Consider the following 12,293-nt stretch of genomic DNA (forward strand, 5'->3'; position numbering starts at 1 on the left):
CCCTAAGCCCATCTCAAGCAAATAAAGGTCAGATATTTGTCCTCACTCCCTCTGAGCCGGCCAACTTGTCCCAAGCAGAGAGGGCCCCACCAGCTCCAGCCGGGGGTCAGGCCAGGGGCAGATGCGGCCACACACGGCCCAGCGGCCGGAAGGCCAGGCGGCCCTCTCCACGGCCCGCGCCCTCCAGGAAGGCAGCAGACACTGACAGACCCATCCTGCCCTTCTGAGAACAAGGGAGAAGCCGCAGAGCTTCCTGCAGGGGCAGCTGGGGTGCTGCACACCCTGGGAACAGGGAGACACAGCCACGCCGGCACGCACTGCAGCGAGACCCAGCTGGTGGGCGCTGCTCCTGGCCGCCCGTCACCCCTGCCCTCTCACTTCACTGCTGGGCGGTGGGCAGAAGCCCCGGCCACGCTCTCGGCGGCGCGGCCGGGGGAGGGGGTGGTGCAGACTAGGGGGAGGCGGGACCTCCCACCCTGAGCACGCGGCCCGCAACCCCGTCCTCTCCCCTCCCCCATAGCAGCCCACCTGGGCGCAGAGAAGACCCTGCGGGCCTGCCCCTCCCAGGCGCGGGCAGGGGCCGGAGGGGCGGCGGGCTGTCCCCTCACACTGACTTACTTGGTGCCGGCTGGCTCCAGCCAGGAGCTCACTGGCCGCCTCTGCGTGTGAGGACGCAGCCTCAAGCCCGGCTTCAATACTATCTGCAAATCAAGACAACAGAAGCAATTACAGAGTGGAGACCCCGAGGTCACCCAGGGCCGTGGGGATGGGGCGTGGACAGCATCTGCCCCCCGGTGATCACTCCGAGGCACAAGCGGGGAGTCCAGCCTCCAGAGAACAGAGGCTGCAGCGATGGGGCACCGGTCAGCCCCCTGGCGTGGGCACTGGCCGGCCTGAGCTGTCCGGACAGAGCCTGGGAGTGCCTGAACCTTGGAGCCGCGGCAGCCCGCTCAGGAAAGGGTGAGGCCCGGCTCTGCAATGACTCTGCACGCTCAGAGTCGCTGTGAAGCCAGCGAGACTGGGCCTGGGAACAGCCTCCTGCACACTCGGCCCTGGACATCAGCGAGTGCGCTGACCGGCCGGTTCAGACAACAGTGAGGGGCTGAGTGGGGACCAGGACTTCAGGCCGGGCCGGCTGGGTGCGTCCACGCAGCCCCCCAGAGACGCCAGCCCCACAGCACACCTGAGCCGCCCTGACGAGGCCCCGGGGCCACCCTTGGACACCAGGAGACTCCCCTCAGCGATGCCCTTGGTAAAAAGGCATCACATAAAACAGGTGCCAAATCCATCCTTGCCCTGCTGTGGATGCACAGCCCAGCTGGAGGGCACGCAGGGCAGGGGTGAGTTAGGACCGCGGTGCTTGACCCCAGCAGGAACCGGGTTTGCACCAAGCTGAGGACCAGGGCGATTCCCTATGCTGTTTTTTCTCCTCCCAAAGGGAAGGACCGCCCAGACGATCAGGGAGTGACCGCGGCCATGGGAACGGCCCTCAGCAGGGACCAGATGCAAAGGTGCATCAAGTAAATTCTTGCAGGAAAAGAGGACAAGCCTCCAAATGCATGCATTTTGGTGAGAACTCCAGAGGCAGAAACGGCTAAACGCATACATCTCCCTGGAGAGCTGTGCTCCTGGGCACCACCCAGGCCGAGGCAGGGACCGTTCCCATAAACGCAGGTGCCACCCAGGCACCAAGTCCCCTGGGCCCTGGGTTGAGCAGGGGCTGTCTTCCCTGCCTGTGGTTCCCTCCCTGAAGTCTGAGTCTGGCCCCTCCATGGGGAGCCCCATCAGGAGAGTATGGGGGCACAGGCAGGGCCACAGGCCCCGGGCTCACCCCCAGCCCCCATGGGGGTTGCTCGGTGGGGGCTGCCCTGGAGGCCTCTGCTCCGGGGGTCTCTGGGGCACCCAGACTCTGGGTCAGGCCCCCCGGGACCAAAGAGAAGCCCCTTAGCACCACTCCCCCAAACACAGGACAGAGCTACAGGTATGCCGGGTGGGCCCTGCACTCTGCCAACCAGCCGTCCTCAGCCCTGCAGCCGGACCCCGCCCAAGCCCCAGGACAGAACTGACCCAGAGGCAGGAGCCGGTGGGGCTGGGCCTCAAGCCACCCCCAAACCAGGTGTGGCAGCCACTCCCCTGCTTGGTCTCAGCCCACCGGACGGGGGAGGGGGTGTCCTGCCCCTACCCCTCTCTCTCACTCATTCAACAAACCTCTCTGAGTCAGCACTGCGCCAGCCGACCCAAAGAGGAGCTCGCTGTCAGCGTACCGTCCCGACGGAGAGCCCGGGAGCCACGGGGCCCGGGAGAGGGGCCGCCGGCCCACCAGAGCAGGCAGGGGCATGTGCGCCAGGCTGGGCCTCGTGACCCAGGAGCATGCCGAGCGCCACACACGGGGGCCACCAGGAGAAACACAGCCACCAAGCTCCTGCCTCGATCCGGGGCTGGGAACTCGCGGGACGGGTCTGAACACCCAGGGCCACACCCGTGCCACCTGCTGCCAGCCCCCCTCGGCCCTTAGAGTGTGCCCACCCTGCAACACCCCAAAACCAGGTCCGGCTCTGCCTGTAGGGGAGCAGGTGGCCTCCCGAATTAGGCCCCTCCCCATGGTCCAGCCCAGGGCACGGCCGCGTCCTGGGTCTGCGTGCATCTCTGATCCGCTCAGCCCTGCTCGGTGCAGACCCCCACTAGAAGGTCTGCTGGGGCCTCTGCTGGGGGTGTCTGTGGCCCCTGCTTGTCCCCACGAGGCTGAATCCTGCCGCCCACTCTGCAGCCCTCAGGAGGGAGCTGGTCCTGCTTCTGGCATCGTCTCCAAAGTCCTTCCAGCAGCTCCCCAGGAAGGGGTGAGGCAAGGGTCCGGTGGAGCTCAGCTTCGAGCCGTGGGTGGAGCCATTACGTGCAGACTGATGGCAGCCCTGGCGAGGGGCGCTCCTGACGGACGTCGAGAGGCGCCTCGAGGAGGAGGAGGACAAGGAGTGCGGGGAGGAGACGTGGGAGGTGCCCAGGAAGGCCCAGCCCGTCCTCCGCACCAGGCTCAGAAACTTCTGCAAAGCTGGCCCTGGCGGTGGGCCCTGGGCTCCGAGGGGTCAGCAGGCCCCGGGCGGCTGCGAGCCCCAGACACTGCCCTGGCCTGTTCTGGGGGCTGAGTGACCCAGGGAGAAGGGACCCCACTCTGAGAGCACAAGAGGGCATCGGGGGGTGAGGTCACCCCCCTGCCTGCCCCACGCCCGGGACAGGGCACAGCAGGGGCAGGGAGGTGAGCTGAGCCGGGCCAGTGATGGAGGAAACAGTGCCGGCCTCTCACGAGCACCCGAGCAATTCACGGGGACCTCGGCTCTCCGAGGCCTCGGAGGCCCTGTCATGTGGGGCGACCCCAGATGGACCTGGCTCTGAGCCTGAGCTCCTTCACGCCCAGGACTGGCCTGGAGCCTCGGTCTCCCCATCTAGACGCAGAGGGGCCTCAGCTCTCCCCGCGGTTCTTGCTCGAAGTTCCGTGCCGGCTGCTGAGGGTGCACTTACTCGGCAGGGCCTCGGCGGCCTGACCCTCGCCAGCAGGGCCTGGGGCCGCGAAGGTCTCGGCCACCATGCGCTCGACGGGCGTGAGGACGGGGCCGGGGGCCCGGGGGCGCTCGGCCAGCTTCCTGCGCACCACACCTCGCAGGTCTCGCCACTTATGCTTGACGTCGCCCAGGTCGCGGCGGCAGTAGCCCAGCGCGTTCACCGCCTGCAGGATCTTGCTCCACACGCGATGCTTCCGGGCGGGTGGGCCCCGCAGAGCCCCAAACAGCAGCGGATAGTGGCGCGTCACCCTCTGCACCAGCACCTCGGTCTCCTGCGGGCTGAAGTTGGGCTTCCGTGTCTTGGTGCGTGAGTGGGAGCCCGGCCGCAGGGGCGCACAGCCCGGCCCGGGCAGCAGGGCCACCACGGCCGGCTCGGGGCTGGAGCTGCGCCGGCATGCGGCCTTGCCACTGCTGGACCCTGGAAAGGCACCGAAGGCTCAGGGCGGGCGGAGGCCAACGGGCGCCTGGCGGCAGATGGGACGGGCCATGGAGAGCAGAGCCCCCGACCCCGGCTCGCGGCCCCGGGTCTCCAATGCCCCCCGTAGAGGGGACAGTGGCCCCAGACCGACAACCATCGTCGCAGGGACACCCGTAACAGCGCGCAGCACGCAGCGGGGTCCCGTCTGGGCCCAGGTGCCCATCCCCTCCGCCGGGCCCCAACCAGGGTCACAGCACGTGAGTTCTCGCCTCCTCCCCGCCCGGGAGACAGGCCCTCCCAATCGGTGATGGGGCTCAGAGACCATCCGGGTGACACTCCGTCTGGAGCGTACGAGCCTCCTGCACTCCCACGAGACGGCCGGCCAGAGCGAGGGTGAGGGAGGACGTGGACACAGGGAGGCCCCGGGGTGACGGGGGCCCCGCCCAGGCCAGAGCAGGGTCCTGCGGGTGTGCGAGGGGCCTGAGGCAGCGCGGCCCGACCCTCTCCAGTCGCTCTGCTCCTGGGGTGCAGGACACCCCGAGGGGGGCAGCCGGCGCCCGGGCCTGAGAGGCGGGAGGTTATTCACACAGCCAGGGGACCCCAGGGAGGCAACGACTCGGCAGGGGAACGGGGTGGAGGTGGGGGGCGAGCCCTGGGCCGTGGCTGGGTGCTGACTGGTGTCCGAGGGGCTCTGGGCGCCCCGAGCCGCCTTGCTCTTCCAGGCCAGGGGCTGTGAGTACCCCCTCCCCGACCTCCCCGCTACCCAGGGCACCCGGGCACTCAGGGCAGGAGCAGGAAAGCCTTAAGGCCACAGCGGGTGGCAGGCCGGGCTGGGTGGGGCGGAGGCCCTCACGTGGGGGAGACTGGGAAACAGCAGGGACGTCAGCTCCCCCCTCACAGCCCTGTAACCCACCACGCACGTTTCCTGGGAAGGGGCTCCCAGCTCCACACCCCCAGCAGTCTCTGCGGGGGCACCCGCTGCAGCCCATCCCCCGCCCAGGACAGCTTGTCCTCCCCCTGGGGAGTCCCTGGCTGGGGAGGAAGGCCCGGGGTGGGGGGCGGGCAGGCCAGGGTTCTTCCACGAGCAGAACGGGTGGGCCAGCCTCTTGCGTGAAACTCCTCAGGCCCGGCCTTCCCGAGGGGCTGGGGGCGACCTGAGGAGGTGGGGAGGGAATGCGGCCGACGCCCAGACCTCCAAACCTGCCCAGGCCTTGCCGTCTGCCCACGCCTGGGGGAACGGGCAGGTGGCTGGGTGGATGGCATGGGTACCCACCGATGGCCTCTCCTTGCTCTGACACCATGGAGGCCAAGTCCTTGATGATCTGGTTCACATCCAGTAGGTCACTCTGTGGAAACAAGATGGCAGCCATGAGGTCAAGGCCACGGCCACCAAGATGAGAGCCAAGGACCAGAAACAAGCCCAGGGTCACCCTGCAAGTCAGAGACATTGCTGGTATCTGAAATCCTGTCTCCTGACCCCGAGGCCAAACCCCATGCTGAGGATCCCCGGGCTGTGCGCTCCCTTGCTGTGTACAGAGGACCCAGGGTCTGGAAGGTTGCAGTCCAGTCTAGTGCAGGGCTGTGGCCCCAACACTGTCCTGCAGGCCTGACTAAAGGAGGAAAGAGGCTGTCCAGAGCAGAGGGCACAGTCTGCACCTCCCACAGGCCTGTCAATCCTGCAGACACCTCACTCCTCATTCCCTCCCGGGGGTGCTCCTTGACAGAGGGTCCACTTTTCCTTCTCTGTACACTCGGCACCTAGCATGGGCCAGCACACGTGGGTGGGTGGTGGGTAGATGGATGGATGGTGGAGGGATGGACGATGGATGGTGGGTGGGTGGGTGGGTGGATGGACAGTAGCCCCACTGCTGTCTAAAGAATGAGTAACTTCATGAAGCTAGTGAATGGGGTAAGAAGCAGAACTGAGACCAGGAAACTCTGGGGCACCTCCCACCCTGCACGTCGTGCTGGCCTCTTGTATCCTCCATGCTGCCCACCTCTATCCTAACTCCACTTGCCCAGCAAAAGTACCAGTGATGCTGGTGAGGGATGTGGCCACACCACTCACAGACCACTCACCTGGGGCTGTGCTAGGGGCACATCACACATGGCCACCTTCACACCTGGCAGCACCTGTGAAGGGAGGTCACAGCACCCACCTGACAATGGAGGTCGTGGGGCTCGGAAAGTGAGTGACCTCCCGGGCCTCACAGAAAGGGGGAGGGCTGGGATGGGCACCGATGCCGGCTGACTTGAAGCCCTCTCCCTGCAGGAGACGGCTCCTCCACCGGCCAGCCAGGTGACCCTGTGCAAAGCCATTCACCTTGGAGCCAGGTTCCCCCACCTACCACTGGGCAAATCCAAACCTCCTCCTCCCTCAGTGCCCAGCGCGGGGCCAGGGTAGAGCCCGTGAGACGGAGGGGGAGGGTTCACACCCCGCCCCTGCCCCTACCACCCTGCAGCTCATGCGGAGCCTGGACTGACTTCCACAAGGGCCATTTCACCCCACTGCAAAATATTACAAGGAGACTCATTCCCTTTTTAGGAGTGCTCTGGGAGATGAAGCAATTAGCCTGATCTTAAACCAACATGTACTATCAACTGCAATTCCACCACTGGGCTCACACACGGCGGAGGCGGTGGCTCTGCTGGGACAAGGCCCATGGCCGGGAAGGTGGTGGTGAGCATGGAGCCTCGAGTGGCCTTGGCCTGGGCCCATTTCCGGGATCCGCATCCCCACGGCCCTCCCTGGCTGAGGCCACTGGTGGGGAGGCCAAGCTTAGGTGCCACCCTAAGGTCCAGACCTCAAGGTCACACGCAACAGCTGCGGGCTCAGCCAGGCCTCAGGCAGACAGACACACCTCTTCACACTCCCAGGTTCCCATCCCAAGGCCACCAGACCACCAACCTTGACCTTGGCCGCTGAGCTTGCCCGTTGGGCCGTGGACAGAAGTCTCTCTCGCACAAGGCTGGCCTGGGGGCCCTGAGCCTGACCGTGGGTGCACTTGGACTCTGGGGCTCAGAGGAGCTTTTCTAGGGCACACAGCCTCCCATGCTGTGTGAGGGCACCGCTGGTCCCCCCACTTCACAAACGGGGAAATCGTCACCAGAGGTTAAGGGACTTGCCCCGGGACACACAGCTGGGAAATATCGGCACCCGTGTTCATGCCCACCCGGCCCCCCATCCCTGGGTCACTGCTGGGAGCGGGGCAGCCCGCCCCTGATCAGCACCCAGGGGCGGCGGGTGCTCCCAGGGACGTCTGGTGCCACAGCCACTGGCACCCGCAGACTTAATGTGCACACACTGGATCCCTTCCCGTGGGCACAGGGACGGAGCCTCGGCAAAGGAGAGGACAGGGAGGGGGTGGCTGAGCAGGGGCCACGAGCCCGGTGCCTCCTGGGGTCCTGGGAGCGAGCCCGCCGCCCCTGGAGCACGAGCAGCCGTGCGTCGCCGTGGCCTGGACTCGGCGGGACACACGGCTACTGTAGCGGGTGTTCCTCGTCTGGAGCAGCACTGACCCCGAGAACCCGGGATAGCCCGGGTGGAACACGGGGTCCCCAGTCCAGCTCATGTTCTGGGCTTCGGGAGAGGCCCCCACGGAGATGCAGCAGCCAAGGCAAGTCTCCAAACGCTGCAAACACACAGGCGCAGTGGCTGCCAACCAGCTCTACAAACTGCCGTCTCCACCAAGGCCTTGTCTCCTCCCCACGTCACCTTTCTGTAGCGAGGAGCCCTCCGAACACGGTCGGGGCTGCGGCCGAGGACGGCGGCCAGGAGCGGCAATGGCCCGGTCCGCCGGCGTGAGCTGAGATGCACCCAGAGCACCGGGCACACAGGCCGGCAGCCCCGAGGAGGCGGAGGCTCACGCGGGTGACCCGCCCGGACGGTGCTCCAAGGGCACCCGCATCTCATCCTCCAGAAACTCATCATCACGGCCGCCTCCCGGGAGGTCTCCGCTCACTGGGCTCTGGGGAGTCGATGTAACCTTTGACACGGACACCCTCCTTCATTTCCGGCCTCCCTCTTTTTAAGATGCCTGAGACTCCGGCCGCTGACCGTCGCCTCCGCTCGGCCGGCGTTGAGGAGCGCCGCCAGCCCCACGTCCTCTGCAGACTGGCCTGGGGCCCTGCTTCGCCCTCAGACCCATGACCCTCCGAGTTGTTCAGCGATGAACAAATCACTCGCTTGGAAGAGACGCTCAGGCTGGGCTCCAGGCAACACTCCGTGTTCCAAGAACGGCTTTCTGCAGAGACCCTTCCCCACATGACTCAGACCTGACTTGCCCAGGACGAGGCTGGAGCCGGACCCCTAATTCCCTCTCTGCCTCACACGAGATGAGCCGAAGCACTCATCCCGCGACCCGCTGGGACAGGAGGCGTGCTGGCCAAGTGTGAGCCCAGCTCCTCTCCAGGGCCTGGGCCCCCGCAGATGCCCCAGCCCAGCGCCCCCTGCTCAGCGCCCTCCCCTGCAGACGAGAAGCCTGTCCCGACTCCCAGGTGTCCGCACGACGCCCAGCACAGCGCCCTCCTCACTCAAGAGCCCCCCACTCCCCGGAACAATCCTTTTGAATAAAGATCCTACCCACTCAAAAAAGAAGGAAGCTGCGTCAGGGGGATGAGGGGAGTGAGGGTGTCCAGGGCCCCCCTGCTCCAGCGGGTCTCCACCAGCTTGGTGGCCAAGGGAGCGAGGATGGGAGCAGGGGACAGAGCCCCAGCACCAGGCGGACCCCGACCTCGGGCCACCGTGAGGGGGTCAGCAGGGCGCACCCCCCTCCACGCAGAGCCGGACGGACTACGGGGAAAGGATGGCAAGCGAGCCTGGGGCCACAGACCCCTCCTGGACTCCCAGGCAGAAGCCTCCTATGTGACCCTCAGAGAATGGACCAGACTGGCTCCGAGGGGCTGCTCAGAGCATGGGGACCCCAGGATCCCAGCTCCCAGCCAGATGAGCCTGTGGGTGCACAGCCTCCAGCCCCCCTGCAAGGTCTGGGGCAGGGAGCCCCACACGCATTTCCCTAGTAATACGGAGCAGGTGTGACCCTGGCTGCCCGGGAGCTGCGGTCCCCACCCCCAGCCCCAGGCCTTTGGCCGGTGGAGGAGTTTGTGGGCCAGCACCTCCTCCTCGTCCAGGATCACTCACGGATACTGGGATGTGCTTGCTGGGGGCAGACCTGATGACGGGCCAGGAGAGGGAGGGGCCCAGGGGAGGGGGCAGCACACAGGGCGGCAGTGTCTGGGCACAGGCGACCGGCACGGATGGCTGTCCCTCCGGTCACCGTGCTGGGCACCTGAGCAGGCCTCGGCTCCCGATGGAGGATGCCAAGGGCAAATGAGGGGGATGTGCCAGAGATCTGGGCCCCACCAGGAGCTGGGGTAGGAGCCGAGCTCCAGGCAGAAGTCCAGGACTCAGTCCCCGGGATGTGACCTCAAGGCCAGGCTGGTCACAGGGACCATGCTAGGAGCCCAGAAGCCCCCCAGGGCTGCCCTAGGATGGAGCCCCCTGGGACGGCAAGCAGCCCCAGCCACAGTGCACGAGGGCGGCAGGCACAGGGAGCCATGTGCCCAGGCGTGGGCACCAGAGATCAGGAGAGACTATAAAACACCTTAACTTAGTAAATGTTTAAATCAGGCAATTATTTTCCTGACTGCTTCCAAAACTAGAACTCGTTAAAAGCTCCACGGAATCTTCTCTTTTTAGTGGCGCTGAGGAATAACAATCTTGCACAGGACATAATAAAACCTCGTGTGTGTGTGTGTGTGTGTGTGTGTGTGTGTGTGTGTGTGTGTGTGTGTGTGTGTGTGTGTGTGTGTGTGTGTGTGTGTGTGTGTGTGTGTGTGTGTGTGTGTGTGTGTGTGTGCCGCACCCTCCACCTTTAAGAGCAAAAGGAAAGAAAACGCCGCTGCATTTTTCTCTATCATGCAATCTCTTCTCGTAATTAGGATCTTGGCAACCATCCACCTACAGAGACCATGGTCCCAGTTAATGGAATAGCCCAACTTTGTTTATCCATTTATTCACATATTTATAGCTAGATATTGGCCAGATCAACCAGCCCCCTGCGCTCTGGCCGCACAATGCCAGCTACTGGCAGGGTGGCTGAGGCCCCACAGGCTCTGCTCAGCCTGGAGGTCCTTCCTGGCCCCTCTTTACCCCAGCCTCCTCCCTCCTCGGCCTGCCAGGTAGCCATGGCAACACAGTAGCTGGTGAGCACAGAGCTCTGCACCTGGGTCAGGTGACACAGCAGCTCAGGAGGGGAGCAGGGAGCGCCAGGCCTCACAGGTGAGATCAGGTGAGCTGGGCTTGGCACAAGGAGCCGGTGAAGACATGGCAGCACAGGCCGCGGGCAGAGCTGGCTGGGAGGCAACAGGTGACTCGGCCAGACCAGTGCCTGGCAAGCCCCGTTACATGCTGGCAGTGGCTGGGGGCACGTGCCCGTCTCATTCGACCTCCTCCCAACCCCCTGGGGAGACCAGGCACTGCCCTGCCCTCCAGACGGGAAGAGCCCACCTCAACCAGAGTTAAGTGACCAGCCATGGGCAGGCGGAGCTGGGCCTCGTGGGTGGGCTCCTGGGCTCCGCCATCCCCTCATGGGGCGATCTCAGTGCCCTGCTGCATCCACCTCATCTGGGGAAGAGGTGTCAGAGCATCGCAGTCAGGACAGCCCCGCTCTCGAGTCAGGCAGCTGGGCTCCAGTGCCAGCTCTGCCACATGCAAGCTGTGTGGCCCGGGCAAGTGACATGGCTCCAAGGCTCCACCTCATCTTTGGTAAAACTGGAGCACCGCGGTGCTCACGCTCACAGGGCTTTTGTGTGGGCTGATGAGAAGGTGCATATAAATAAAGGCAGCAGAGCCCTTTCATTAAAACACAAATCTGCTGCGGAGTCCCAACACGTAAAACTTTTCATCCATTCACCTGCCATCCACTCAACCCTGTCCATCTACCCACGCATCACCCACCCATCCCCCTACCATCCATCTATCTACCCACCCCTCCATCCCCCATCCCCTTGATTGTTCCAGAGAGTCACCGAGGGCCCAGACAGTATCATGCACCCTCTGGGGCACCAGGACTAAAACAGACGAAAATCCCTGCCTCCATGGGGCTTACGTTCTCCTGGAAGAAGAGAAATAATGAGATAAGTTATTAAGTGGTATGTTAGACAACGCAGAAGACAACTGAAATTTTAGACGGGGAACATCTGAGTCAAAACCTGAAAATAAAAGGAAACAAGTTGCTGGAGTGTCTGGAGGAACAAGGGTCCAGGCTCGGGACGGGGGTGGGGCTGGAGGGACGCACTGGCCCGGTCCTGGCACTGTGACCTCGGCCGCACTCAGGGAGGAGGGACAGGGCAGCCCACTTCGGGGGCAACGAGGAGCCCAGGTCTGGGAGGTGGGACCAAACTGCCCCCGGGCTGGAGAGGGCCGCCCTGCAGAGCATCTGGGAGGACGTGGGCCCAGAGCGGGCCAGGGGGCAGCAGGAGCACGGGGGTGTGGAGGCACCCCTGGCAGAGGTGAGGGGCAGCCGTGCAGGGACAAAGCAGGGGTCACCCGTTAGCACTTGGGCAGCAGGGAGGGCCCTGAGGGTCCATGAAGACCGCCGGCCGCAGCTGTAGGGACAGCAGGCAAGCCACTGGCCAGAGGGAGACCGTGGGCTCTGAGGGTAGCCTTGTCTCCAGAAGAGGAAGCTCTGGAGGCCTTGCCTCCGCCCTCTGGGAGGACGGTCTCCCAGGAAAGGGGCCCCGGCGGAGGGCTGGGCACTTGAAGGAGTGTGGTGGGGACCTGCAGGCACCCCTCCTGCCCCTAGGGAGAGGCCTTGCCCTGTCTCCCAGCCCCCAGCTCAGCCTGCAGCCCCAGGGGTCACCACAGTGGCACTCAGGAATGCCCCACATTCCAGTCTGCCAAGCACCCTACAGCCCATTATCTGAGAGTCCCCCATTTCTGATCGCCCCACAGGACTAAGAAACAGGCTCAGAGAGGGGACCTGAGGCTGGAAGGGATGCGAGGCGGGGTCAGCTGGGAGAGCTGGCTCTCCCCAGGCTGGCCACAGCCTTGCTGTGTGTCTGAAGGGACCCCAGCCCTTCTCTCGGGGCCCCACATGCTCAGTTACAGAAGGCACAGGATGGAGGGTACACGGCCACTGAGAATGGGCAGTGGGCACCCAGCCCTGAAGGCCAGACTTCAGAGGAGGGAGGGCCGAGGCCCTGGAGGACGCAGGGCTCTGGCACAGCTGCGGGTGGACAGACAGGCCGTCGAGGGGCAGAGGACAGGCCTGGGGACAGAGCTGCCGCTGACCGACAGTGGGCAGGGGCAGCAGCTCCTG

At 65.1% G+C, this 12,293-nt stretch overlaps 1 protein-coding gene across 1 annotated transcript in view; it reads right to left on the reverse strand.

The window, feature by feature from the left end:
* The window catches only part of TSNARE1 (t-SNARE domain containing 1), a gene marked incomplete at its 5' end in the record, with an annotated part of 100,067 nt that overhangs the window by 51,411 nt on the left and 36,363 nt on the right, over positions 1-12,293 (reverse strand). The window contains 2 exons of the mRNA XM_079722556.1: positions 619-701; positions 5,246-5,318. Coding sequence (XP_079578682.1) covers positions 619-701; positions 5,246-5,318 — 156 coding nt within the window. The remainder of the gene's footprint in view (positions 1-618; positions 702-5,245; positions 5,319-12,293) is intronic.

Source organism: Hyperoodon ampullatus, assembly GCF_949752795.1.
Source record: "Hyperoodon ampullatus genome assembly, chromosome: 17".
NCBI classification, from domain to species: Eukaryota; Metazoa; Chordata; class Mammalia; order Artiodactyla; family Ziphiidae; genus Hyperoodon; species Hyperoodon ampullatus.